General features: G+C 35.3%; 1 protein-coding gene across 7 annotated transcripts in view; it reads right to left on the reverse strand.

The window, feature by feature from the left end:
* Nucleotides 1–27882, reverse strand: part of PTPRK (protein tyrosine phosphatase receptor type K) — a 568568-nt gene that overhangs the window by 412019 nt on the left and 128667 nt on the right. For all 7 annotated transcript variants that reach the window (XM_030316304.2, XM_030316309.2, XM_030316303.2 and 4 more), the window contains exon 2: nucleotides 22957–23079. In XM_030316304.2, coding sequence (XP_030172164.1) covers nucleotides 22957–23079 — 123 coding nt within the window. The remainder of the gene's footprint in view (nucleotides 1–22956; nucleotides 23080–27882) is intronic.

Here is a 27882-nt window from a genome sequence, read left to right on the forward strand (position 1 = left end):
AACACTGTAATATATTTTGGTTAGTACTTCCGAGTCCAATAAGGAGTACATGGTACACCATAGCTTTATCACCATTGATAAAGTAACACACTTACCAAAATTTTGTACTAAGGCCACTAGTCAACCAACCAACTTGATTTATTCATGTACAATTTTTATTTTTTTATTTAAAAAAATTTTAATATTTTTGAGAGAGAGAGAGCATGGGGGGAGGCGGGGAAGGAGACAGGGAAAGAGAGACAGAGAAACAGAGAGACAGAGACAGAATCTGAAGCAGGCTCCAGGCTCTGAGCTGTCAGCACAAAACCCGATGCGGGGCTCAAAACCACGAACAGCAAGATCATGACCTGAGCCGAAGTCAGACGTTTCACACCACTGAGCCAGGGAGGCACATCTAATTTTTAAATCTTTCACCAATGATCATATGCTTAATATAATTTCAAGGTTTAAGCTGTAGACTTTATCCCTACACAGTTATGTTAATTCATATTTTGATGTGCAGTATATATACATCAATCAGGCACTAATGCATATGCAATACCTCTATAAACAAAACAGAATGACTCATCATATTACAAAGTGCTAGAAATGGTTTACACAAAACACACACATAAGCAATTCCTTTGCTTCCATTACTTTGATTTTTATTCCTTTGGTGTTGCTCTTAGAATCACCTGGGGGACTTAAAATAAATATCTATGCCTTGACCCTAATTCAAACCAATTAAACAAACATTTCTGGGAGTGTGGCATTGGTCCTTTATAAAGAACTCCATTATTCTAAAATGCAGTCAGCTCTGAGAACCAGCATTCCATAACTGCCTTAAAATATTCCCTAAATGCTACTTAAAATTATCTTCCCTTCTAGACCTAGTATCCTAATTCTTCTCCATGCTAGTAATAAAACATTACAAATTATTACAGGCAACTTTATGTATGTGTCCATGTATAGTAGTCTAGATAGAATATGGGCTTCTCCACCATGCGTTCATCCTTGTGTTAGTGGTAAATCCAAATTTATGTGTGAGACAAATCTTTTGCCTGCCTATGGTTATCCCTGAATCTCAGTATTTGAAACATTTATCATTCTTTTGAGTAACAAATGTCTTTCTATTGCATGTTTGTCATTTATCATATGTTGCAATTAATTGTATTTCATTTTTTCTCTTGCTATATATAAAAAAAAAAAAAACCTCAGAAACAAATATAGTCCCCATCTTTCAATTTTCCAGGACCTCTCCAGTGTATATCTAAATATTAATCTCGCATCTTATTTCCTATCATTTTCCTTCTTTTATTGATAAAGACAGAAAAGTAGACAGATATTTAATTCTATTCTACACTAAGTTCACCTTCATCATTCTCAATATCCGTTGCTGTATTTGTCAATATGGTACATATTTCTCTTATGAAACAGACCACTACTGTTAGTTTCCATTGTATATTTCTCCTCATATTTGACTCTAGACATTGGAATAATGGTTAGTTCAGTCTTTGGGACTCTTCTGCACTCTATTCATATCTACCATTGTGATCTCATCTAGTTTCATGGTTTCACATATCATGTATATACCAAAGACTCCCAAATAGTCCTCTCCCTGAATATCAGACTTGGATATCAAATAAGTATTTCAAATTTAACATCTCTAAAACCCAACTCCTCCTACATTCACACCCATTCTAGTTCATATCTAATCCATCCTTCTAAGTGCTCAGGCCAGAAACTTTTTTATTCATACTCAACACCATGAATCCAATCTGTCACTCAGTCCCATTAACCTTAATGCTGAAACATCTCTTTTGATTACAGCCTGGTTCCAAGTCATAATTACCAAGTCCCAAGTCACCTGTATTATCATATCAGCTTCCCACTGGTCTCCCCATTACTACTCTTGCTACATCACCATATCTATTCTTCACATCCCATAGTCACTTTGACCCTGCCAAGGCAGAAGTTAAATCACATCACTCCACTTAAAACCTTGCAAAGTCCTGGGGTGCCTGGGTGGCTCAGTCGGTTAAGCGTCCAACTTCGGCTTAGGTCATGATCTCACAGTTCGGGAGTTCAAGCCCCACATCGGGCTCTGTGCTGACAGCTTAGAGCCTGGAGCCTGCTTCAAATTCTATGTCTCCCTCTCTCTCTGCTCCTCCCCAGCTCATGCTCGTCTCTCTCTCTCCTTCAAAAATAAATAAAAACATTATAAAACAAACAAAAAGAAAAAAAACCTTGCAAAGTCCTGCCAATGAGCCTACAGGATCACTGTTACTACCCTAGCCTTATCTCCTACTCAACCCTCACACTCATTCTCCTTCAGCCAAACTGGCCACGTTACTGCTCTCACACACTGATATGCTCCTCCTTCAGAGATCTCCCACTCACTAACCCCTCTGCCTGGAATGCTTTTCCCCTAGACTTCGGCATGGCTTGCTCTGTCACAATCTTGTAAGTCTTTAGTTTTCTCCATATTTGTATATTTTACTTCCAACTTTTTATTATCTTTCTTCCCATCAAAATATAAGCTCCTCGGTGGCAAGGAACCTCATCTGTTTTACTCATGAATTCCCCAAGTGCCTGTAAGAATGGCTGGCACATACACTATTAAATAGATATTTAAGTGAATAAATGAATTGGCAAGTATAGGTTACTAAAACTGACTAAATTATCTCCATCACAGTACTTTGATTTGTTATTCAAAATCTTGAGGAAAGTTAAAAGAAATCGAAAAGTGACCAACTTCATTAAAGGAAGAAGAAGCCAAAGAAGCAGAATCAAAGTTTACTAGACAAAGAAAACGTACTTAGCTCCAAAATAAATGAAAAAATGTCCTAATTAACATGGAAGGTCAACTAAAATGAGAACTACATGCAATTTTCATTCACTCTACAGACTTTAATCAACTTCAGAACTGTTATAAGCATATAAATTAGGTTGTATTTTAAACACATTAAAACTCTTCCTTTCTTAACGTGAAAAAGAAGTCTTATTTCCAGCTCCGTTTAACCCCAATACAGTCAGGAATCATGCCGCAGATGTAATCTGTGGACGCGGTGTGCCTTTGAGAATGCACAAATCTTTACAGAAATATATCAAATTAACTACACATGTTAAAGTGAAAGTTATTTCAATAAATATGGATTATAAATTACTTTCATTTATATATATTAAGAAATTATTGCATTTATGTAGTAGAGAGTAAATATAGTAAAGTAAGATAAATAGATATAAGTTATCATTTGACTCTGAACAAAACTACATAGCTCCTATTGAAACAACCTTCTCAAAGGTAACAATTGAACACCATAAAAGTTTTGGATATTTACTGCAGTGTTAATTATGACAGAAGAAAGAAGATATAATATATGCCTAGCACTATGGAAATTTTAAATAATACGTGCCACCTTTATATGATAAAGAGTCTTTATATGTCATCCATATCAAAATTATCTTAAAAGATGAGGAAAAATATATTACATAACAAAAAAGGAAAAGACTCATATGCTATATGGTCATGATTTCATTACATAAGCATACATACACATATACAGAGATGTACACACAAACACCATATACACACAAATACAGATTCTCATGGTGGGGGTGGATAAAAAGAACATTGAAATATGGAGAGTAGTTTTCTCTTGGTTTTGGACTTATGGGTGATTTTTAAACGGTTTTCTGATTTATTTGAATATTTGTACACTATGCATGTACTAGCTTTAAAATTAGAGAAAAATGAGCATGACAAATTTCTACAAATAGAAATAGAGAAGAAATCTTGAAAAAAATATATCTTTCAGGGATCTGAACACAAAGCCTAGGCTCCAAAATAATTACTATTAATGTATATGTAGAATCTCTTTTTCAAAGAAGCCCAAAGAATTTCATGTGAACTACACTATGTAACTAGAAATTATATATTTCACTTTGGGAGAAATTTTACAGAGCGGAATTTTGTCACTTTCTGGTGTCATCTATTTTCTCTTTTCAAATGCTATTTTTGTCTGTATATAATTATCTTCTACCTTTACCTCCATTCCAGTAGAACTGTTTCACTAAGTTCAAATAAGATTGAAAACAACAGAATGAAATGATGAGTTATTTGTTACGGCTAAAATGACCTTAAAGACTAAGCTTTAAGAGGCTATTTTAATTATTGAATATTTATCACAGTAAAGTACTATTGTTGGCACTATTAGGACAAGAAAGTGTCAAAACACAGTACCTACTTATTGGCCACTTTCCTCATCTCTCTGATATTCTTTTTCTTTTTAAGTTTATTTATTTATTGGGGGGGAGACGTGCAGAGAGAGAGAGAGAGAGAGAGAGAATCCCAAACAGGCTCTTCACTATCAGCACAGAGCCCAATAGGGGCTTGAACCCATAAATCATGAGATCATGACTTGAGCTGAAATCCAGAGTCAGAGGCTTAATCAACTGAGCTACCAAAGCACCCCTCCCTGACATTCTTCTATTAGTCTGTCTAGTTTCTGACTAAAAGCTCAACTCTGATCTTTTTGGAACTCAGCTATTCCACTCCCTATTCCAGCCACTTTATTTCCACATACTCCAGTGTACCTGGCTGTTGCTTGTTACTGTCTCTCTACACTCTGCCATTGCTACCTGTTGTCATGGAATACAATAATATCAATCAATTAAAGATACACAATGGATGCTGTGACCATGTAATTCACTCTCATTTTTTGAAGTACTGACTAGCAACATGACATGGAATAATTAAAGATACAAGGTCCAATCCATTTACATAACCAACATGATACACTTCTTATTTGTTGGCTTATTAAAATCTATGTTCACTGTTTTCAAAGTATGTTCACTATGTTCACTACCATAGGTTACTTTGGTCCTCACAAGTACCCTCTGGGAAAGGAAAGGCAACTATTAACTTCTTGATTTTATCTTCAAAAAGAGAACCATTCTCCAAATCATGTGGATGTATATCCAAGTCATAAGTGTTAGAATCTAGAGCCTGAGTCCTAAAATAATCTTTTGGTAAAATATGCTTCAACCATATTTTCTTCCTTCCTTTCTCCATAAGGCATTGGGTAGATCTCCCCAAAATATCAAACCCATTACAGGTTGCAGATATTCTCAGACTCTTGGAAAATGTTTCATAAGTCATATGTTTTCTCTAACACTAACTAGTTGGCTAGATCAGGGAGGAAAAGCTTTGGAATTCCAGGGAATTCACTTCACGGAGTGGAGAGAAAGCTTCCTGGGGCTCATTTTGTCATTTAATAATATTTGCTCTTTAATATTTTGTTGCTTAATGATACTTTAATGCTTGTTTATTTTGTTTATACTGTGGCTTTTCCAGTGAGTTATAGGAAATGGAGAACACAATGAGGCTCAAAGTAATTTATCTAAGCTTTCCAACAGACAACGGTAAGTGCATGGAAGAAAAAGTAGGAAAGGGATGTCCTAACTCCTGTTCATACTGTATGTAAAGCCCTGCAGATGGGACTTCAATCCCAACACTGCGAGGCGAGAAGAATATCAAAAAATGAGTTAATCTAGTAATAGAAATAACCTACACATATTATATTTTTGGGAGGGAAAATATTCAGAGACAAATCCTTTGAAAATAAAAGATTTTAAAACCTTTTAATTCTGGATATGACTCTCTTTGAAGCAGTGGAGATGAAATTCAAGGGAAAAATGAGAGAGCTCTGTAGAAAGACATGATCTTTGAGTCAGTACAAGACACCAGACTAAGAGGTGAACGAAGTACAAGTTTTGTTCCCCGCTAGAACTCAACCTTCCTCTAAGGACTGTGCCTTGGAGAACTCTCCAATGCTGGACTCTAAAGAATTCTGTACTATTCTGTGTGATTTACCTAATATTCAGTGCAGAATATTTTCCAGAAAATCACATATATACTGATGCACAGATAGATGAAACCACATACACATACATAAACCACATACAGATACATACCTAGATGCAGACAGAGACAAGCAAAAACACATACACTTTTCAAGGGTTTGAAAACCTCTAAAAATTCACTAACATAATATGTAGATGAGATATATAAAGGGCAGAGAAAACTGAACTTACCCTTTCTTACTCTTTAAAGAGCGAATGAAGGCAAAAGAACCAACATAAGCTATTTTTTTCATGAGAACAAGAACTCACAATTGACAACCTAGGCATATCTAGTCTGTGAAAAAAGGTTAAATATTTTCCCAAATATGTAGATATGGGTACGCATACAAGTTCTGTGAAACTAAAGTCAGTCTGCATGATAGAAAAATCCAGATTTAAAAATTACAAGAAGCCATAGCTTGTCTGGTTCCTGTGTCAGATTTAGATTCAGATTCAATTTTTCAAATCTAGATATCTGCTGGTGCTTGCTTGAAGATATGTGTATAGTAACAGACACTTGGTTTTTGGAGCATGAGGTACTTTTACCATTGTTCCCATTTCTCCATGTTTCACGTATTGTCGCATGTCTTCTTCTATGCTTTTATGACATTATAGGCTGAAGCTACTTTCAACATTAAATAAAATACAAATTAAAATGATGTATCTCATTTTTAAAATGCTGCAGTAATAATGATCTCACAGCAATTCAGTAAGCCAAATGAAAAAGAATAATAATGTATAAAAGGCCTTAAAGAATTGAGAAATAATAAACCATTTCCCAAATGATTCCATGTCTTAAATATCCTATCTTTTGTTAAGAATAATATTTGAAAGTTCAAGTTACCTACAATAGTGTTCTATGGAAATCATTTCCAGACATCATTATGTGTCATAGTACAAAGCACCTGCATTCAGTGAACAGTTATGTAGGAAAGGTAATTTTCTGAATTGGACATAAAATAATTCCTAATGAGCTGCTGAAAAATTATAATTGGGAATGCAATTTATTTCTGCTAAAAAAAGTAAGTGAAAGGAATTCAAATCAATTTCTTACAGATTAATGAGATTACTAACCAGCCATGTCACCTTGGGCCAGGAGAAAGAAATCATATTTATTCAGTATCAACTACATGCTAGATAATAGCAGATACTGAACAAACATTATTTCCTTTCCTGGTACAACAAAATTGAAAGAGAGACATTATTTCTAATTTATTGACATGAAATGCAAGCTCAAGAAGATTATATGTCATAACCAAACAGCAAGCAGTAGAACCTGGATTTGAATTCAGGTTACTCTGGTTCCTGTGTCAGTTTATTATTTTTATACTATTTTATTTGTAAAATGACAGGTTAAATTAGAGATAATCTCTAAGGTCTGTTTTAGATACAATGGAAACTCATTTTGAGTTCTGCTGCTACCACTCGAACAGTTTACACAACACACTGAATTTGGTGACTTCATGTATCAAAATACAAGGAAATCTGAACACAAAGGAACATGTCTTATATTATGGCATCCCGTTATTATTACAGTATTATAGTATAACCATGTGCAGCCAAGAGTCCATTAAAAAAAAAAGGTAGTAAATGCTTAAACGCAGCATGAAGGAAATCTATATGAAAATTATAAATTGTTTTGTTGACAACTCATTTCTCCTCATTCATTCCACTTGAATGATTTCCTGGGGCATGTATGTGTCTACTTTCTAAACACAGATACAGAGCATTTGAAATTCCAAATAACTTTTGGACCACTGTAATTAGTCCAGTAAAAAATTGCTCGGCCTGCATAAATAAGAGAATTAACATGAAAGCTTGTCTTATTTTTTTAAATGGAGTCCAGTACAAAGGGTTTACATAAACAGTGAGACCAGAGAAGTCTGGACTTAGTTTGAGGAATGTGACCTATAATAGCAACAGTCAGCTCTTCCCACTGGCTTATTGTCTTCATTGATTTTAGTTTTGAGTAAAAGAACAGAAGCAACAGTCACCTCTACCAAGCTAAGAAGACTCTTGTTTCTTGATTTCACTGGTAATGAATCTACCTGTGAAATCCAGTTAAAACAAACAAGCAAACAAACTCAATGTCTATCACACAGAGCAAAATTTCACTGGCACAATTATACTCTCAATAGCCAAGTTAATCTATAAAACATGAACATGAAATCTTATCTTCCAATACAGCCACAAAAATCTACAATTCCAAAGATTTCACATAGCAAACAGAAAAAACATAAACAGGAACAATGAAATAGTATTACAGTGTTAACCATTAAAAAATGTGTAGTGAAAAAGGTGAGAAGAAAAAGCACCAGAAATCATTTCTACATACGGAAAGAGGAGGGAATAAAACAGGGCTGGAGTTCAACTCACTCAGACCATCAGACAAACTAGAGCCACCCCATTCCTCTTCATGGAAATGCTTAAAAAGGCCAATTTAGAAATAGCAGAATACATTAACAATAGTCAATTCAAATCGTGTCATAAAACATCCCCTTTTTTTCTTTTCCATCAATATTCTCATTCCTTCTATTTATGCATTCAAAAATAATCTGAACTTCAAGGTAATTGATATATGCTCTCAAGAAAATAAGTTGAGGAAATTTCAGATTTTTTAAAGATTTCGAGTCATTCTATGTTGATGGCAGTGTTCTTACCAGGAACATAACTTGTCATGTGACATATTTATTCATGATAGGCAACTGCTCTTGCACAAAAAGCAAGGAAAAGTATCTGCTGTTTATATTCTCAACTGTATTTTTGCTCTAACAGGACTTCTTAGGGGTATTTTATGTTTCTTTTGAATTAACACACAGAAACAGACTTTTTATTTTTACGTATATCATTAGCTATGTGAATACAGCAGTGCCATTAAGCTCAGCTAAATTGAGAAGCATTCCAGGGCTTCAGTTTTGAGTAATTCAAACATAAAAAACAAAGTAAAACAAGCATTCTTGGGAGGAAAAAGGATTTTGAGTCATTCACTCAATTATTTACTGCTAATCCAAGTGCCAAACACAGCACTAAACTGCACAAAAGTGAACTGTGGTATTATTCCATGTCATTCTTAATTTTAAGTATCAGTCTCTTAACTCTATTTTCAAGAACTATGTCATTTTATTAGTGCTAGCATATCCTTTAGAATTGTTTTAGATATCATTTCTTTAAGCCACAAAACCATTAAGTCACAATCAGTAGCAGGATCACATTCAAAAGTCTTTTACAGTTTAAACAAATTTTTATTTGCAGGGAGAGTTAAGATGGCAGAGAATTAGGGGGACCATGGGCTTTGCCCATCCTTCAAACACAGCTTGTATTGAGCTCAGATCACCTGAAACATCCAGTAAATTGATAGGAGGACTGGCAGAGGATCTCCACGGTTGCAGGGAGACAGCGTGGCAGGTGCGAGGCTTATTATTTTTTAATGTTTATTTATTTATTTTGAAAGAGAGACAGACAGAGAGAGAGAGAGAGAGGAAGGGGCAGAGACAGAGGAAGACAGAATCCCAGAATCCCAAGCAGGCTCCTCTCTGTCAGCGCAGGGCCCAAAAGAGGACTTGAACTCACGAACCACGATCATGACTCATGACCTGAGCCGAAAACAAGAGTCCGATGCTTAATCGACTGAGCCACCAAGGAGTCCCTGAGGCTTATTTTAACAAATCCATCAAAGCACACTTAATTAAAGGTCCAAACACTCCCCACTGCAAACAAGGAGGAGCTCTGCAGAGAACTGACCAGTGGGAAAGAGCAGCAAAAACTCAACAGTAGGTGCGCACACAGCATACACCAGAAAGACTTCCTCAAGCGCCAGGCCCTGGACAGTGTATGACCCCTTTCAAATTTTTTTATTTTTGTATTTTTTATTGTACTTTTCATTTTTTTATGTTCATTTATTTTGGAGAGAGAGAGAGACAGAGCACGAGTGGGGGAAGGGCAGAGAGGGACCCCTTTTTAATACAGCAGTATTCTTAGGTGCAGGAAACATAACAAGCCTCCAAAACACACAAAAGATAGAAACTCAGTCAAAATCACAAGACAGAGGAATTCTCCCCGAAAGAGAGGTCAAGAAGAAATCACAGCCAGGGATGTGCTCAAAACAAATAAACAAAGTTTTATTTTCTATGTAATTCCTAGTTATTTTTGAGCCCCGTACAGAGTAAATAATAGAACCTTGAAACAAATTAAATACCCAAATGCCATCTACAATTAATACTGAATTTATTTCTTAACAATTTCAGAGAAGGATTATGTATTCGTTTCGGTAACTATGAACTTAGGAAGTATGTTCCTACCCTAATAGGCCATTACCAACAAATAGATCAAACATTTCAAATGAACTTTTTTTCCTTTTTAAAACTTACTCCTTTCTTTTTTTAATATTTATTTATTTTTGAGGAAGAGAGAGAGAGAAGGACAGTGCAAATGGGGAAGGGGCAGAGAGAGAGAGGGAGACACACAATCTGAAGCAGGCTTCCCGCTCTGGGCTGTCAGCACGGAGCCCAACCCCACTGTGAGATCATGACCTTAGCTGAGGTCTGACGCTTAACCGACTGAGCCACCCAGGCGCCCCTAAGATTTATTCCTTTCTCATTGAAGAGTGGCTTTGTCTTGACAACCACACACAGGTGTATCCCACAACAGGGTGAACATTTGTTATCAATATATGATTCTGGGCTAATACCCAACTTAATAGAGGCATCTCTCAATACAAACATTTTTGGTGAACATTTTTTTTGTCTGAAAAAATATTTTTACTTATGACTCAAAACTTTACATAGTAAATGAATTAAACTATGCAGAGAAAGAACTGTGAATTCAATACAGTTAGTAAAACATGAAAACTGCATAAATATTGGAAAGTTCAGAGCACTTTAAGTGTCATGTGTGCAGATACAGTAAACACAAAGCAATGTATTCCATTTGAAGTAACTCTATAGTGAGTTAAATTATTTGGATCATACTAATTGTTTGGACCATGAAACAATGTATCAAGCATGAACTTTAGCACCTACTTTGAAAATGTACTTTGTATGCTGTCTGTTAGCTACATTTTAATTAACTGGCCAGGAATTTTGGCTAGCATCTCACAGGTTACAATTTTTCCCATTTAAAATAATAAGAAATTGATTCCTTGTTAGCATTTTCACCCAGAATACCTGATTTTCAGAAACAGACTTTGATATTAAGTGGGAGAAGCTTATTAACTAACTGACGATCTCTTATGCACTAGGGAAGGGACGCCTGGGTGGCTCAGCTGGTTGAGCATCTGACTGGCTCAGGTCATGGTCTTGCAGTTTGTGGGTTTGAGCCCCACACCAGGCTTGCTGCTGTCAGCCTGGAGCCTGCTTCAGATCTTCTGTCCCTCTTCAGCTCTCTCTCCCCCTCTCTCTCTCAAAAATAAATAAAACATTAAAAAATGTTTTATTATGCGCCAGGCAAAGACAGTTCTTTTGTCTTAGAAAAAAAAGTATGATTGTTTCAGAATGAGAAACAAATTTGTCAAAAGCAAATTTTCAGTGGATATAACAAATTGTAACAAGTTTGCAGAAAGAAATTTACTTAACTTGGAGCATAATACTTGCAAGTAATGAGTCCTAACAAGAAGCAACAAACTGTGTTAAAAGTTTTGTTAGCGTTGACAAAGTTTTGACAGGCTTTTTGTAACATTTTTTTTTAAAGCTTTACTGCCAAATATTACAGTAATGCCAGACTGGAATTCTGTTTTCTTCCTGTTAAAATAATGAATCGATCTTAATAAGTTTAGTGTAATAAGTTAATTACAGCCATTCAGTCTTACTAGCAAGTGGTTTCTGCTTTCCTCCTATACTTTGCCTGAAGACTCTGCTATAAGCTATAGGCTCTAGAAACTGGGCCCTCAACTAACGTCCTCAATGGAATGAATGGACTACAGGAGATGCTTCTAACTATAATGCCTTCAAGGACTAGCCTCATGGGGTATAAGCTTCAGTGCTGACAACACACATTAGCCAGACTGTATGTACCAGGACCCAGAGCCAGAGTTTCTAGGATGAATGACTTCCTGAAACAGATTGCAGTCCCGAAATTCAAGAAACAACAAATTAGTCAAGCATAACTTAAGGACCTGATAAGGGAACTCTAATTGGAATGATTTCTTTGGAAGATTATTGGTATATTTTAATGGTCTTAATCTCTAAGCCATATTTTCATGGAACCTGAAATGGTATTTTGTTCCTACTGACCCCTCATATTCAGGAATACACTCTTTTTCTAAGTTTTTTTTTTTTTCATGGCAAAGTAGTTAACATGGTAAATACAAGAAGAATATGCTCTTTTTTCCCAGAATATAATTTGACAAATCAACTGAGTAACCAAAATGTTTAAATTTTATAGAGTGTTATATTTAAAAGTAACTTTTATTAAAACATATATAATAACCCTCCAAAGTGACATTATGTGGAACTAATACCTAACAAAACCTTCCTGGTAATCAGGTCTATTATTTGGTCTAAGTCTATAGTTTCTCACTTGAAAGGAAGGTCAATTTGTGGCAGGCTAGGAATCTCAGCAGATTTGAGAGACGTAAAGAGACAGAAATTCACCCAGATTTACAGGTACTTCAGGTGATATCTGATGGAGATGAATAATGTGAGTTTGGTTTCTCAGTTTCTGAATAGAAGGGAGTAAATAGAGATTTCAAAAAATACTTTCAAGTAATATAAGTTATTAAAAATATCCTAGACTCTAACATCCCCAAACATTAGTTAATTTTCTGTCCTTACTATTTAACACTCTATGGCACTAGATATTGGATATTTTGATTTTATTATACAAGGCTTATATTTGTTAATAAACACTTCTTGCTGTACCTATGCGAATGAATCAGACAAAAAAAAAGGAAGAAGAAAGGAAAGAAAAATCTTTTTTGTCATTGTTTTTAACAAGAATTTATCATTGAAGAGTATTTATGATCTTAAGAGGAAACTGTTGACAATAAAAATCCACAAACCTTGGAAGTGGACAAAAAAACAAAACAAAACTGCATGTCCTTCATTCTCTTTAAGAGCACGTACTTTTGTCTGAGTCACTATTCACTATTGATGAAGATATTTTATAAATCTGTGAGACATGTTAATTTGTAGAAAGTTCATGGCAACACAAATGATACTTATAATAATTATGCAAATAAATTTCATGTAGTAGAGAGGCAAATGAATTCTGTTTACAGTAAAGATAACCTTAAAAGGTTTCAGATTTATTGCCCTCTTGGACATTAATCTCTTTAGTATAAAACTAGGAAACTTATCCCAGCATTCTTTCTTCCAGTGAATTATAAATGCTTCCTTTGTTCCTATCTATAGTCTTTTGAACCAGCTTTACTATACTGCTGGTTCCTACATTAATAAATTAAATCAATCTTTAGCATGCATTCATCCAATTTATATAACACTCGACCCATTTTCAGGTTTTGAGTTTTTTATAAAGTATGTTACCTTATTTCTTCCAAGTCATAAAAGTGGAGAGCAAAACAAAAGAGAGTTAAAAAAAAAATTCTCACTAGTAACAGTTGCAGGTGAGAAAGCTTAAAAAATTTTACTGACGGCAGGAAGATTTCCCAGTTCTCAAGTTTCAGATCCAATAAACGTTTTGAAATCAAGGAAAAACTGACACCAGGCTGACAGTGCATTAGAGACTATCAGGTTGCTCTAATAAATGCTTTATTTGTCCACTCTTCCAAATTCCATAGCTTCAAAATTCCACTACCTACATATCCATTTTGCCATATCTGCATTAAATAGTTCTGCAACAGGCACTGTGGTTTACCTACCCAATATCCACCCCATCGGTATTCCACTATAATCTGGCCAGCCATGCACCTCAGGGGAAGCTGGCACTAACTTCAACCTCAGTTCCAACTGGGAGAGGAGTATGGGTCTGAAAGTAGAAACTAATCACACCTTACTGTCCCCCTTCACTCATTAGTTTCGGCATGGATAGGTGCCATAATTTTGGCCAATTAGACAAAATGATAAATCTGTTAATGGGCACCTTCCAAAAGTTTTTTATGCTTAAAAAAAAAAAAAACAGACATAATGAAGAGACAACCTCTTTTTCTTCATTTCTGAAGTTAATATCTAGAAGAGTTGCAGATCTGACACTCTGGAGAGGAGCTAGCCTGAGGTAAAAAGATGACCTATTGGGGGGCCTGGGTGGCTCAATCGGTTGGGCGTCCAGCCCTTAGTTTCAGCTCAGGTCATGATCTCAGGTTCATGGGTTTGAAACCCGTGTTGGGCTCTGCTCTGCAGAGTCTGCTTTGGATTCTTTCTCTCCCCCCCCTCTCTCTCTCTGCCCCTCCCCCGCTTGTGTGCATTCTCTCTCTCTCTCTCTCTCTCTCTCTCTCTCTCTCTTCCTTTCTCTCTGCCCCTCTCCCGCTTGTATGCATTCTCTCTCTCTCTCTTTCTCTCTCAACTTTTAAAAAAATTTCAAAAAAAAAAAAAAAACGGAAGATTACCCATCAAAATGGAAGAGCAGAGAGAGAATCCAACAAAGCCAATCCTGGACCATTTGTTATGTGAATGTAGCTTTCCTTATTGTTTACAGACATTTTAATTTGGGCTTTTCATTACTTACTTGGAGCTGGAGAAAGCAGAAAAGATACAACTTTGGCCCTGCTTCCAAGTCAGCCCTGCAGCTTTTTTCTGCAGTCTCTAAAGAAGGATCTCTACTTATACTTGTTTATATAGATTTCAGAAGCTGGATCTTCTTCTCCTCTATGTCTACATACTTGGATTCCTAACCTTGGCTTTCCTAAGACCTGAAACCTCTGGCATTTACTTAACCTCTCTGAACCTCAGTTGCCTCTTCTATAGAGTGAGGTTAATACATACTCAAAGGGCTTTTATAAAAATTAAGTGAAATGCCATATTTCAAAAAATACTTGAGATTAGATAAAAGCGGTCAGAAAAGCATCTAACCTGGCTTGGATAAAAATCATACTCTCAAAACATAACTTGTGAATAGTCAGATGTGACATTCCACTTTCCTACTTAATTCACTATATATTTAAGAACAGCGGGAAGGGAGAAGGTACAGAAATATATAGTTAACCTGATGAAATTTGTGGAATTGTTTATTTAATTTAACCTCATCAACTGCAAGAAATAAGTCAGCATATCTCTTTAATCTATGTCCTTCGGTGAGGAGTTCATGATGATCCTAGCGTTTATAAGTGTCATGTACTTTGAATATATAAAACATTCACTTTTTGTTGAGAGATATTTCCCAATCAATAATTTCCTCTTTGAGGGAGGGGTGAGACGTCTGTCAACATACAGGACTCTCAGCAGAAGTTAGGTTTGAAAGCTGAAAACCTTCCAAGATTTTAAAAGCATCTTTTTGTAATGACAATTAAGTATATAAGCATAGGTCTGTATTTTTCATAATATCCACCATATGAGATAATTAACATCACAAATTTTTAAATAATCTCTAATCACTTATCTTTTTTTTTTTTGTATATTTTTCCCCTGGCATTATTCTCGTGTTTGAACGATAATAAGCTTTTAAACTGAGATTGCCAACGAGAATTCCTTAGCCCTCATGAGGCAAGTTTATTTTTGGTGACAGAGAGTATAAGGTCATAACTATACTTTGGGTCACACTCCTCCCAAGGAAAAGTAATTTTATTTCTTTGGACTATGTATTGATTTTAAGATACACATTAAAGGTACCTGTATAGTCTTTGAAATTACTCTGTATTCTTATCCCTAATTCATTTAGGAGGTTGAACATTCTCTAGCACTGGTACCGGTATTAATTTTTCTTTTTTTTTAATACTAGCCTGTTTTTCTTCCACTGAGATATATTGGGAGATATCTAACTTAGACACATTATGCACCTGAAATATCAGGAAAATATTCCCATCCCAGCATGCCATTCCTGTCCCCAGTAATTTAGACATTCTTCATGCTGCATTTATGTCCACAAGGGTAATAGTCCTTACATTAAAAACCAGCCTTCAAGAAGTGTTTCACCCTTGATGTAGTCCATTACTGCCTTTCCCTCTCTGACCCTGCACTACCTCTAACTCCCACTGTTTTTAATAAGCAACTCAAATGTGGTGAACGATCTTCTCTGTGCTGAGGGCAAAAACACCAACAGATACATGATAACATGGTTTGGAAGAACACACTGAAATAAGCCCATAATTCTAGTCCTAAAATACCCCATTGCAAACCAAGTCATCAAATTATTTTCAAACCCTAAACTTTAGTCTGGTTCCTTCAGTCTATGAATTTTTCTTCTGCCATACCTGCTCTAATGAGACAGCAGATAATATATGTGTTTCTAAAGGCTGCTTTAGACAGACATGAGGCAACTGTTCATCAAATAACTAAAAATCATCCAGGTAAACCAAAGAAAGGACAAAGTATCTCCCTAGGGGATGAGAGTATCTTGTAGGAAACTCTGAAGCCCAGCAGCCATTCCAAACAAGTCTCAGATCCCATTCCAGACAAAGATTAAGAGACAGTCACTTAAAACTTTTAAGTTTTGGAAAGAAATAGTATTTTAGATGAAGCAGTAAAAAATAAAAATAGACACCTCATTATATAGTGGATCTACATGTCCATAGACAACTCAAGGAAATGTATCAGCTACAATTGTGAGGAGAGTGGTTCTGTGACAAGAGTAATTTTGTTATTAGACAGACAAACCATCCCTGGGATTTATTCACTCCACTGATCTCTAAAATGTCACTAATTTTGTAAGGTTCATGTGAGGATTAAGAAAATATATCGTGTCCCTGGTAAAGTAAAAACCCTTAAGCCCCCAATAAGCCATAGCTAATGGTAGTAAATACCTTCATCTCAGAGATGCTTATCTGAAAAAGTGTTGAATGTGCACCAACCTGTTGTTTTCCAAGTGTCTCTTAGAGAGTTCTATCTCTAAGTGTTTTTCACAGAAGCCATCTTGACAGAGCTGGAGTGGTGAAGAAAGGCATAAGGGTAGGGATGTAGGAGTACAAAGCAAAGAGATTCTGGGACCATTAGCTCATTGTGGTTGATTTTACATATCTGAGCACTGCGAAATATTATTTTCAAAGTAAGAGTTCTATTATTTAAAAAAACTGAAAATCATAAAATGATGCATGACCTTACAGTTTTGAACTTGTAGGGTTTTCAGGTTCTGTCACCTTCTTAGAATCTAATGCCTATATCCGATACTTAGAAGTTTCCCTGTCTGTGTTAATGGACTTATGCTAAGCTATATTCTCTTACCCTTTCCCTCTCTCTCCTCCATGTCTCTCTGCCCTTCATCTCCCCTCTACCACCCATCTCTCAGTTCTCCTTAGGACCACCACACAGCTTCACACACACACATATACACACTACCTTTAGTCATATTAAGAGACAATGATGAGTAGATGACAAAAAGAAAACAAACCAGTATTTTGGCCTGATTTGCTCTATTCCTCTAACACAAACAAAACCAGTCATAATACTACAACTTAATATCTCTACACATACACATAACATTATTCTACAATCTCTATCATGTTCTGACTCTGGTAAATTTGCTGTCAACTGCTTCCGTTCATTCAGATGTGTGAGATTTTGGCAGTTATGACCTTGTAGAAACATGTGTCTTGTTATCAACTGCCTATAATAGAGTGGTCAAAATATTAGGCAAGGTGATCCACTCATTTTAATGAGTGATTAAGGTTCCCAGAGAGATAGACTATAGGTTAGAAATAGTAAGTCAATGCAAAAAACTCCCTTGAAATTTCTCCTCAGGTATATTAAAATGTGATACACTGCATACATAATACTGTTTAGTAAATTATGACTATAAGTCTTCTGTTATAAACTAAGAGACTATCATCTTAACATAGCTGAAATTGTATTACCTATAAAATGTTATCATATGAATCAAATTGTGGAACCCAACGTTTTATTTGATTTTTAACTACATCACACTATCAGAAGAAAGCCAGGCACAAAATCATGTGACCCATGCACATTCCCTACTGAATACACAAACACGTTTTGTCTCTCCAAATAAATATTTGGAGAAGGCAAGCTTTATTTTAACAATCTGGCTAATAATTCAAGTTTAAATGCTGAGATACAAAAAATAAAAGGATATACAGTTCTAAATGTAATAAATTAATATAAAGACATATTTATTAGTAGCATTGTTCATCTCCTCATCCTTCTCTGTGGAATGTATTTGTTCTCTATATTTTAGTTTGGGGGTCTTGACAAAGGGGTAGAATTGAGATCCAGTAGGTTCTTAAACTGCTGAATAACGCACCTCACTAGGTATTATAACAAAAGAGAATTGGTTTCTTACATCAGTCTTCAGATAAATTTAATGACAGAGGGCTTTTATTTTCTGCCATACACATAGTGCACGTGCATTTTATAGAAGAAAGTATAGTGATTTACATTATTGTTAGTGAAAAGTACCAAATTGAAGGTGGGATATGATGTAGTCATAATTTGAAATACTATCGTATGGGTTCTCTAAAGACTCTACACTAAAATTTAATCAGTCACTTTACAAAAAGCTGTTAAATTTTTAAAAAAGCAGTTATAAACACAATAAAAGTACTGAGATGTCAATCATGATACCTATTCTTAGATCTAGGACAGAACATACAGTAAAATGGTGAAATGAGTTTGTTTCATGAGGTCATAAGCATAAAAGAATATCTGACAAACAAAGTCACAGACACAGAGGTAATTTGAGATCAAAGAATAATTTCTAGTTCTATGCAACATCTCTCTTTCTCATTCCAGGCTTCTGAGGAGTAAAGATTCGGATTAAATTGATGTGCAAAAGACAAAAGAGAGAGGGAGAAACAAATAATAAAGGGAACTCCTTCTTGGTAGTATTAATAACATTTAAAATTATATCTTAAATAAACAGGTAAGATTATAAAGGCAAAAGCCAAATATTAATAATTATGTAAAGTCTTCTAATTACATTAAAATGTGAACTGAATGTAATGTTCAAGACATGGGGTATTTTTTATTCAATTAAATCTTTAGCAGGGGAAAGAAAAATCTTTTTTGTTTAATACTTGATCAAAGTATTTAAAACCACATTATGTCCGTTAACACTTTTGCCTAAGGAAAATGACATGGCGTCTTGGGAAATCAAAGATGAAAACAGTTTATGTTTATGAAGGACTTACAGCATAGTGGACAGAATAACACATACAAAGATGATACTAGAATAGTAATAGCTACAAGTGAAATAGGTAAAAGGTACAGTGGGAAACATATTTGGATGTGAGGATAGAAGAAATAGAAGAGTTCCAAGCCAATCAGAAAAAATCTTCCCAGTGCAGCCGGAACCTGAGTAGACCATAAGAATGCATAAGAGTTTGGTGAGTGGATAAGTAGACAGAGAACTGTCTATGCAAAGGGAAGAGAACTTCGATGGCTCACAGACGCTCAAAGACCATAGTATCTTTGAATGTTGGGGCGGGGATCCAGAATGGTGGGAGAGAGTTTGAGCCCATTTGAGATCTCCTCTGATATATCTTTTCTCTTAATCTATAACATTTTTAATTACTAGTTCAGTTTTCCCATAGCATCCCTGTGAACACTTTGCGGCAACTCTCATTATTTTGCTTTATTTTTTTGCCAACTCTCATTAATAAATAAGACACAGAAAAAAACAGAGTTCACAACTGTACAAGTTTATGGTTTTTCAGTTTGAGCACAACTGTGAAAACATCACCCAGATCAAGAACTACAGTACTACTCACCCAGAAGCCCCTTCATGCCACTGTCCAGGCACCAATAATCCCTCACCCCTGCTAACCCCTCCTGCATGTAAATAAAACCCTGACTTCCAACATCATCAATAGTTTTACCTGTTTTTGAAATTTATATAAATGAAATACAGTACATATTCTTTCATGCCTACTTTCTTTCCCTCAAGATTATGTTTGTGAAATTCACCTATATCTTATATTGCAATAGTTCATTCATGCACATTGTTGTGTAATGTTCCCTTTTATGAATGCATCATCATAAAAGCTTATTTATCCATTGTAGTGTTGACAGACATCTTTGCACTGTTTCAATTTGGGACTATTATAAATACTGGTGCATTTCTGCACATGCCATTTGTAGAACATGTGTACTCAATTCTGCGGGGCTTATACCCAAAATTGGATTTACTGGATCAATAGGTTGTATAAAGTACTTGTACTGATTTATACTCCAACCAGTAGTACATGAGAGTTTCACTTGCTCCATACTCTTACAACCACTTGAAATTTTGATTATCATCTTTATGCTGAGTATGTAGCAGTTTCTCATTGTGGTTTTAATTCACATATTCTTGCTGACTGAGTTGGGAAGATGCTCATATTTTCATATGATTTTTGGCCATTATCCTAATACCAAATGGCCTAAATTCACTCTTTTGCATACTATTGTTAATGAACTTAACAGGGCTTCCAGCCACCATCACTGTCAACTGACAAAGGGAGTGTGGAGGCTAGCAACTGCTGAAGAACATTCGAAGCAATTATTGATAGCAGTATGTCTCTAGGAAATAATTTTCTTCTTTCCTCTTGTCTTCTATTCACCTTGATTCTTCTCTTATTCTAATCTATGTGCCCACCCTATCTTTCTTCTTCCCTTCTGTGTTTCCATCCAAAAATGTCAATAAACAAAAGCCAATAAAAAGTGTGCAAGTACTGTCTAGAGAGTTCAGGAGATCACTAACAAGTTTGTATCTGACACTTAGATTTCTTACTTGAGGGTTGTCTAATTTTTGAGGAGTTTTGTTTGTTAGTTTATTTTTTTTTAATAAATGAAACAAGTCAGCATGCTTGACTATATATTTGAAAATAAATGGATCATTCACCAAACTGTAATAGGATAAATATAAATATCTCCTTTTTTTATAACTTATGAACAATGTTCAATGAGTATTTTAAATAAATATCAGAAGGAAAATGGAAAAAAAAAACAGATTCTCTTGTAAAAAGAGAACAATAAAAGAAGAATATACACAAGGGTGCTTTATTTCACTTTCCCTAAAGACCAAATACAAGTCACATTCGGCAAAAATAAAGTAGTCATGACCTTTTCCCTCTTCTGCATGATTAATTACTTAATGTCCTATTAATTGGAAGATGTGGCTGAATTTCAAACACTTTCATTTTCGGTGCATATCATCCTGTACTGTAACCACCGATTAAGCTGTTCATCAAAGGTGAGCCAACAAGGTCATCTGAGCAGTATCTCTTCAGCTATTCATTATCCATCTTCAATGATAATTAACAATGGTAACATTTCCATAAATCAACATCTTTCTGATTATTCTCTGATGATAAACAGTCAAAATGTGTGCATCTCAGCCCACCCCTTTTAATTTTATATTAAGAAAATTCTAAATATACCACAGAGAAAGCTCAAGTGAAATATTACAGAAGTTTCTTTAATTAAAATGTACGAAGAAAATAAGGCTATGTATCTTTCAAAGAAAAACATAAACCTACATACAAAACTAAAGTAGCCTGCTGACCACATAGGGGTCACACATAAGAAGCAAAGGGTTTCAGCCACCTACTACCAATTTCTTCCTCTGGCAAGAAAATTATGGCTCAGGTCAGCTTCAGAGATAACCATTTATTTGCCTACTCAGCCATGGAAGGTGACAATTTAAACAGAAAGCAGATTTAATTCACCTTACTCTCAATACACGCATTACAGTGTGGACCAATAAAACAACTTTTCAGTGGATATAATTACTATATTCCAAACCATAATGTGGAAATGTAATTTTTAGGTTTGGTTCGGTTTACTTTGTATACTTGCTGTGTGTTGTTGTTTATTCTTGATGTATTTAAGTTTTTGGCTTTTTAAATCATATTGGTTAGTAAATGCAGAAATGCTATTGGTAAAATATGCTTCTTTGGTTCACTTGTATTGACATTTTCATATGCAATATCTATGTCTAAAACGGTCATATCTAAAATTCACTCACTATAGGAAGGTCTTTCTCAACTTGTAGAAAATTATTTATAAAGTATTTTTAAAATAACATAATAAGGGTACTGAAAATCTGTGTTAAAACTTAAGTTATTAGTAATAGATAATCGGCCTATCAATTACATATGATTATATCTTACTACACAGCATATTAATATATTACATTTTAAACATTAGATTGTATGCTACTATATACACATAATTATATAAAATATATATTTATGAATTGTACTTATTTCTAAATATTGGAAGTAAAATAGTTCATGCTTTTTACAATTGTATTTTATTATTCCTGTTTACATTTTCAATTTTTACAATTTAATAAGTTACTGCTAAACATATATACACAGAGCTTGGAATTAGTCCCAAGTTAATATGTAGAATTAAAGGCACATATTCTAGTCTGGTAGTACTAATAAATGATAGTACTATAAAATGATATGTACATATTATACCCTATGCTAATGTGTTTTTCACAAGTAAGAGAAAACACAACTCAAACTGGCTTAACCAGTAAGAAGATGTATTATTTCACGAAACCAGAAATCAAGGGACATATTTTTGTCTCCTGGCTGCCTCTCCCCAGAGCCACTGCCATGCTCAAGAGCAGAGTGACAATGAGATAAGTTTTCTCCCCATCATGGAAAAGAAATCCTTCCTTTCAGTCTGATTGGACTAAACCTATATAATTCAACTGAGTAGTACGAAGTGAGCTGATCATCATCTTAGATTATTTTTAAAGTATTTTGTTTGTTCTGCTTTTATAGGTACCCCCCTTGATTTTGTTTCCATTTTGCTTCTTTATTAAATTGGGGAAAAAAACACACAAATACTTCTATTTTTCCAATCAGAGATAATAACAAAGATACAGTGAGCATTCTTGAACATAAGATTATAGAACGTTATCGAAGAAAAGTCAAAGTCAACAATAAGGCTCTGAGATGTGGTGAAGTAGCCTGACCACAGTAGTTTACTATAACAAATGACTGTGTTACACCCAAAGCAAGAAAATGCTACATATTCCAAAGCCATTCGCCCAACATTGGGAACACAGAATGATTCTCACCTTGAGGCATCTCAGGTGGCAGATAATGAGGTTCTTGGGCACTAACATGTACCCATTCGAAGTCATCATATAGATCCTGGTGGTAATCACAGGCCCCTGGACCATCATCAAAAGTACAGCCACCTGAAAGAAGAAGAGAAAGATTACCATTACATTCTACACAGATTTGCTAAAAATTGAGAATGTGCTGGAGAAGGAAAGATTATATTGAAATATGTAAAATGGCACTCTTAATAATAAATGGTACTCCTGTTTTTGACTATCCTCATTAAATTTTCATATAAAATGAATTTCTATCAGTAGTTTCTGTTTGAATAAGAAGTAAGTTTGAGCCTCAGAAGGAAGGCTGAGGTGCAGATTTTGAAGAACAAAAAATAGTAGAGGGGGCGCCTGGGTGGCTCAGTCGGTTAAGCGTCTGACTTCGGCTCAGGTCACGATCTCACGGTTGGTGGGTTCGAGCCCTGCATCGGGCTCTGTGCTGACAGTTTGGAGCCTAGAGCCTGCTTCGGATTCTGTGTCTCCCTCTCTCTCTGCCCCTCCCCAGCTCATGCTAACACTCTGTCTCTGTCAAAAATAAATAAACTTAAAAAAAATTAAAAAAAAAATAGTAGAGGATACTTGTAAGTAAAGCTTCCCTGAAATATACAAACCACCTAAAATCTAAATAGATTATAACAACTTCAGTGAGGAGAAGGGGAGAAAGGGAATGAGTGAAAATTATCTTCTTTCAGAATGCAAGTTCAAAAAAGGTGAAGTTAATACTTAAGACTTACCAAATTCTTTGCTTTAAAAGAACACTTTGAAAGAACATTTGAAATGGCAAATAAAACATACAAAACTTTATGGTGTCTAAAAGTGTTTGGGGTCAGTGATACATTCTTCCATACTTTATCTAGATTACTTTCATAGAACTTAAAAGGGAAAAAACTAAAACATAAACCTGATCAGATTAGTCGATCATCATTGTCACCTCTGCCACTTTATTTAATAACTTTTGTGGTTTTTTGTTTTTTGTTTTTTGTTTTTTTTTTAATGGAGGTAGCCTTTCCCCTTTACATCAGTCATTTTCCTGGGTTTATTCTCGGGGGTAATTTTTTGGTATAAGTGGAATGATTACTTCTGCTTCTCAACCTACATATATAGGCACACAAAATTCAACATACTTAGTTTATTCAATTCATGAAAATAAGAACTGGCCTGAATGTCTAATCTTGAAAGAAAATGGATTAGAACTAATGAAAATTCAGCAGTGGGTTTAATGAGAAAACCAATAACCTATCTCCTTTCAAGTAAGTTATTTGTTTAGTTTCCATGGGGATCTTTGTGAAGAAAATCAGTGAATTCTCTGACCAAACAGCAGACTACAGAGTAGTAAACTTCAGGACTATAAATGCTTCTCTGCAAACAAGGAATTCACTTTTTTTCATCAAAAGTTTGTCAGTGTATATATGAATACAAGTACTTGCCAATGACAGAGACAAGCCAGAATCACTGGCAAAGAAGGCAACATCAGAGATGTTCAGATGACATTATGGCCCTAATAACCTTTTTTCAAAAGCAGAACATGTCTGTGGGCATCATGAATCATTCTTATGACTACATCAATCCTTTAAAATAACCAAACTTCAGCAGCTTGAAAGCTTAATAATGTCTTTTAAATATGCCCAAAACAGCCTCTTTATCCATGCTTTCATGGAAGATGATGTACTTCTTAATTTAAAATTAATCAATGAAGAAAGGTTGCTAGGAAATGCATCTTCACATAGCAAGGGGAAAGTTTTTCGCAAATATAATTTGCTATCACAAACTCAAAATGACTTGCCGCTTTGGAACACATGCCTTCAGGGCCCCCAGTGCCCTTTATAATAGTGTGAATGCCCTCTGTATGTAAATTTAAACTACCAGTGGAACCTACGTTGCCTCATTTGGAAGACAAATGACCTTAATTGCTGCCCTTCATAGCCATTGTTAATTTTAGACTCCAGGATTCTGATTAGCAATAACCACTACAACTATCTGTACAAAAGAACTGGGTCAACCCCTACTATTTGTTGTTGCATATTACTGCCATATCATTCAAGAGCTTTGGAAACAGTTACTGATCCACTTGACCTGATTGATAAGAAAATTCTTAAAAGATGATTTTTTATTTTACAGCTTACAGTAAATTCTAATCTAAGAGGTACCATATATCTATTTACCGCACATAGGACATATCAATAAATTGTTTGTGAAAGATTTTTAAATCTTTTTCTATTTTGTATTTCAAGGGTAAGTACTAATGTAATATATTGAACTAGATGATAGGAAATTTAAAAAAGCAAGCAAATAAATAAAAACTGTTCCTAACCTGATGAATGGTATAGTGGCATAGGCAGACATGGAGTGAAGGAAGGGGGATATATATATATATATAATAAATATATATATTGTAGATATATGTATATATCTACACACACACACACACACACACACACACACACACACACACAGTGTGTTTGTTGTCTTATGAGGGATGGTAACAGTATGGTCACATAGAACACAAAGAACACAAGGTCACAAAGAACACAAAAACAGATGAATTGGCTACCTATACCAAGGTTGGTTAGGGAAGGCTTCATGGATCTAGGCCTATAAAGATGAGTAAAGACAATGCTGGGCCAAAATGGAGATGGGACTAAAACTAGAGAAAAAGAAAGAGCAAAGGCATGCAATTCTAAAGAAACATGGAATGTTGGGGGAATCTCAACTATTCTCAACAATTTCTTTGTTATGAACATGTAGGGGGACAAGGAAGAAACAAACCGTAAGAGAAACTTACATACAGAGAACAAACAGAGGGTTGCTGGAGGCGTGTTAGATGGGGGGATGGGCTAAGTTGGGATGAGCACTGGGTGTTATATGTAAGTAAGGAATCACTAAATTCTACTCCTGAAACCATTATTACACTATATGTTAACTTTATTTAAAATAAATAAACAAATAAATATTTTTTAAAAATAATGAAACAAATATTAGAAAACTAAATATGAAAGATTTTAGATATAAAATTTCTAGATTTTATTCTGTAGTTGTATTGAAGCCATTAAATGATTGTATTCAGGAGTAAGGCAAAATTCAAGCCATGCTATAAATAACAACAACAATAACAATAGAAATAATAACTCTAGGGGCGCCTGGGTGGCTCAGTTGGTTGAGTGACTGACTTCGGCTCAGGTCATGATCTCATGGTTTGTGAGTTCGAGCCCCCTGTCGGGCTCTGTGCTGACAGCTCAGAGCCTGGAGCCTGCTTCAGATTCTGTGTCTCCCTCTCTCTCTGCCCCTCCCCCACTTATGATTTGTCTCACTCTGTCTCAGAAATAAACATTAAAAAAAATTAAAAAAAAAAAAAAGAAATAATAACTCTAGTAGCCATGCAGAGTTTAAAGAGGAATGGAGGAAAACGGAGGTAGATGTTTGGTTCAGCCTTCCAACAGATAGGACATAATATATCTTGAGGTAATCCCATTACATAACAATCCTGTTTACCATTTAAGGCTCACTAGAAAGTCTCACAAAGTCTTCTAATACATGGTCTTAAATACACATGTTCCTGAGTTTAAGAGATTTTTATACATAGCATTAATACCTACTTAAATGAGAAGTATCTCGGTAAGTTTCTAATTCATAAAAACATAACTCATGAATTTAAAGTTTCTCTGAAACTAGATGGCAGAACAAAAGGAGGAAATCCTTAAGTGATGTTCAAGAACTTTAGTTAGGCAGAGGGAATGAGAAATGAGTAAGGAAACAGCTTATGTTTCAGTTGTTGTATTTGCCACAAGTAACTACAATGAGTATCCGCAAATCATGTCAGAGAAACAGCAGCCACAAGTTTCTTGACCCTTGGAGTAAAACTACTTCTTTAGTGTCATTTCACAGATTGCCAATTCCTCTACAGCCATCAGTTAGCTAAGGGACAGACAGATCTATCACCGCAATGGTCTGCTTCCACGACAGCAACCCACTGATGGGGCTTTGCAAACTGTTCACCTGAAGAGAAAAATCAAGCTCATTTGAATTTGCCTGAATTTCTTTCCATTCCTAAGCTGCTCACTGAAAGAACTGGTACTGAGAAACATTAATATCCCAACCCCAAAACTCTACTGCCTCAACATCCAGTATTTAGATTCTTGAGTGTTTATTTAAATAGATGGTGGCAAACTCTATGAGAGAGCATGGAAATAGAGACGCTCTCTGTGGAATGCTGAACTCAAATCCTTTCTGACGTCAAACTTTTCCATAAAAGCCACTGTTGGGTTCATTTAAAACAAAGTTAAGGGGTGCCTGGGTGGCTCAGTCGGTTGAGTGTCAGACTTCAGCTCAGGTCATGATCTCATGGTTTGTGGTTTTGAGCCCCACGTCAGGCTCTGTGCTGACAGCTCAGAGCCTGGAGTCTGCTTTGGATTCTGGGTCTCCGTCTCTCTCTGCTCCTCCCCTGCTTGCTCTCTATCTCTGTCTCTCAAAGATAAATAAAATGTTAAAAAATATTTTTAAAAAAAGAACAAAGTTAAATAGGTGAAAAATAAAAGTCAGTAGAGCCCTGGACAGCTCTGAACATTTTGTGAAAGACATTGTTTTATTATTTTTAATTTTATTTAAATCCAAGTTAGTTAACATATAGTGTAATAATGGTTTCAGGAGTAAAATTTAGTGATTTATCACTTACATATAACACCCAGTGCTCATCCCAACAAGTGCCCTCCTTAACCGACTGCGCCACCCAGGCGCCCACAAGTGCCCTCCTTAATACCCATTACTCATTTAGCCCATCCCCCTACCCACCTCCCTTCCAGCAACTCTCAGTTTGTTCTCTGTATTTAAGGGCATTATTTTAAAAGATATTGCACTAGGATCTCCCACATTCTGTCCTCCAGGGCACCCATG

The sequence above is a fragment of the Lynx canadensis genome, chromosome B2, assembly GCF_007474595.2.
Source record: "Lynx canadensis isolate LIC74 chromosome B2, mLynCan4.pri.v2, whole genome shotgun sequence".
NCBI lineage: Eukaryota > Metazoa > Chordata > Mammalia > Carnivora > Felidae > Lynx > Lynx canadensis.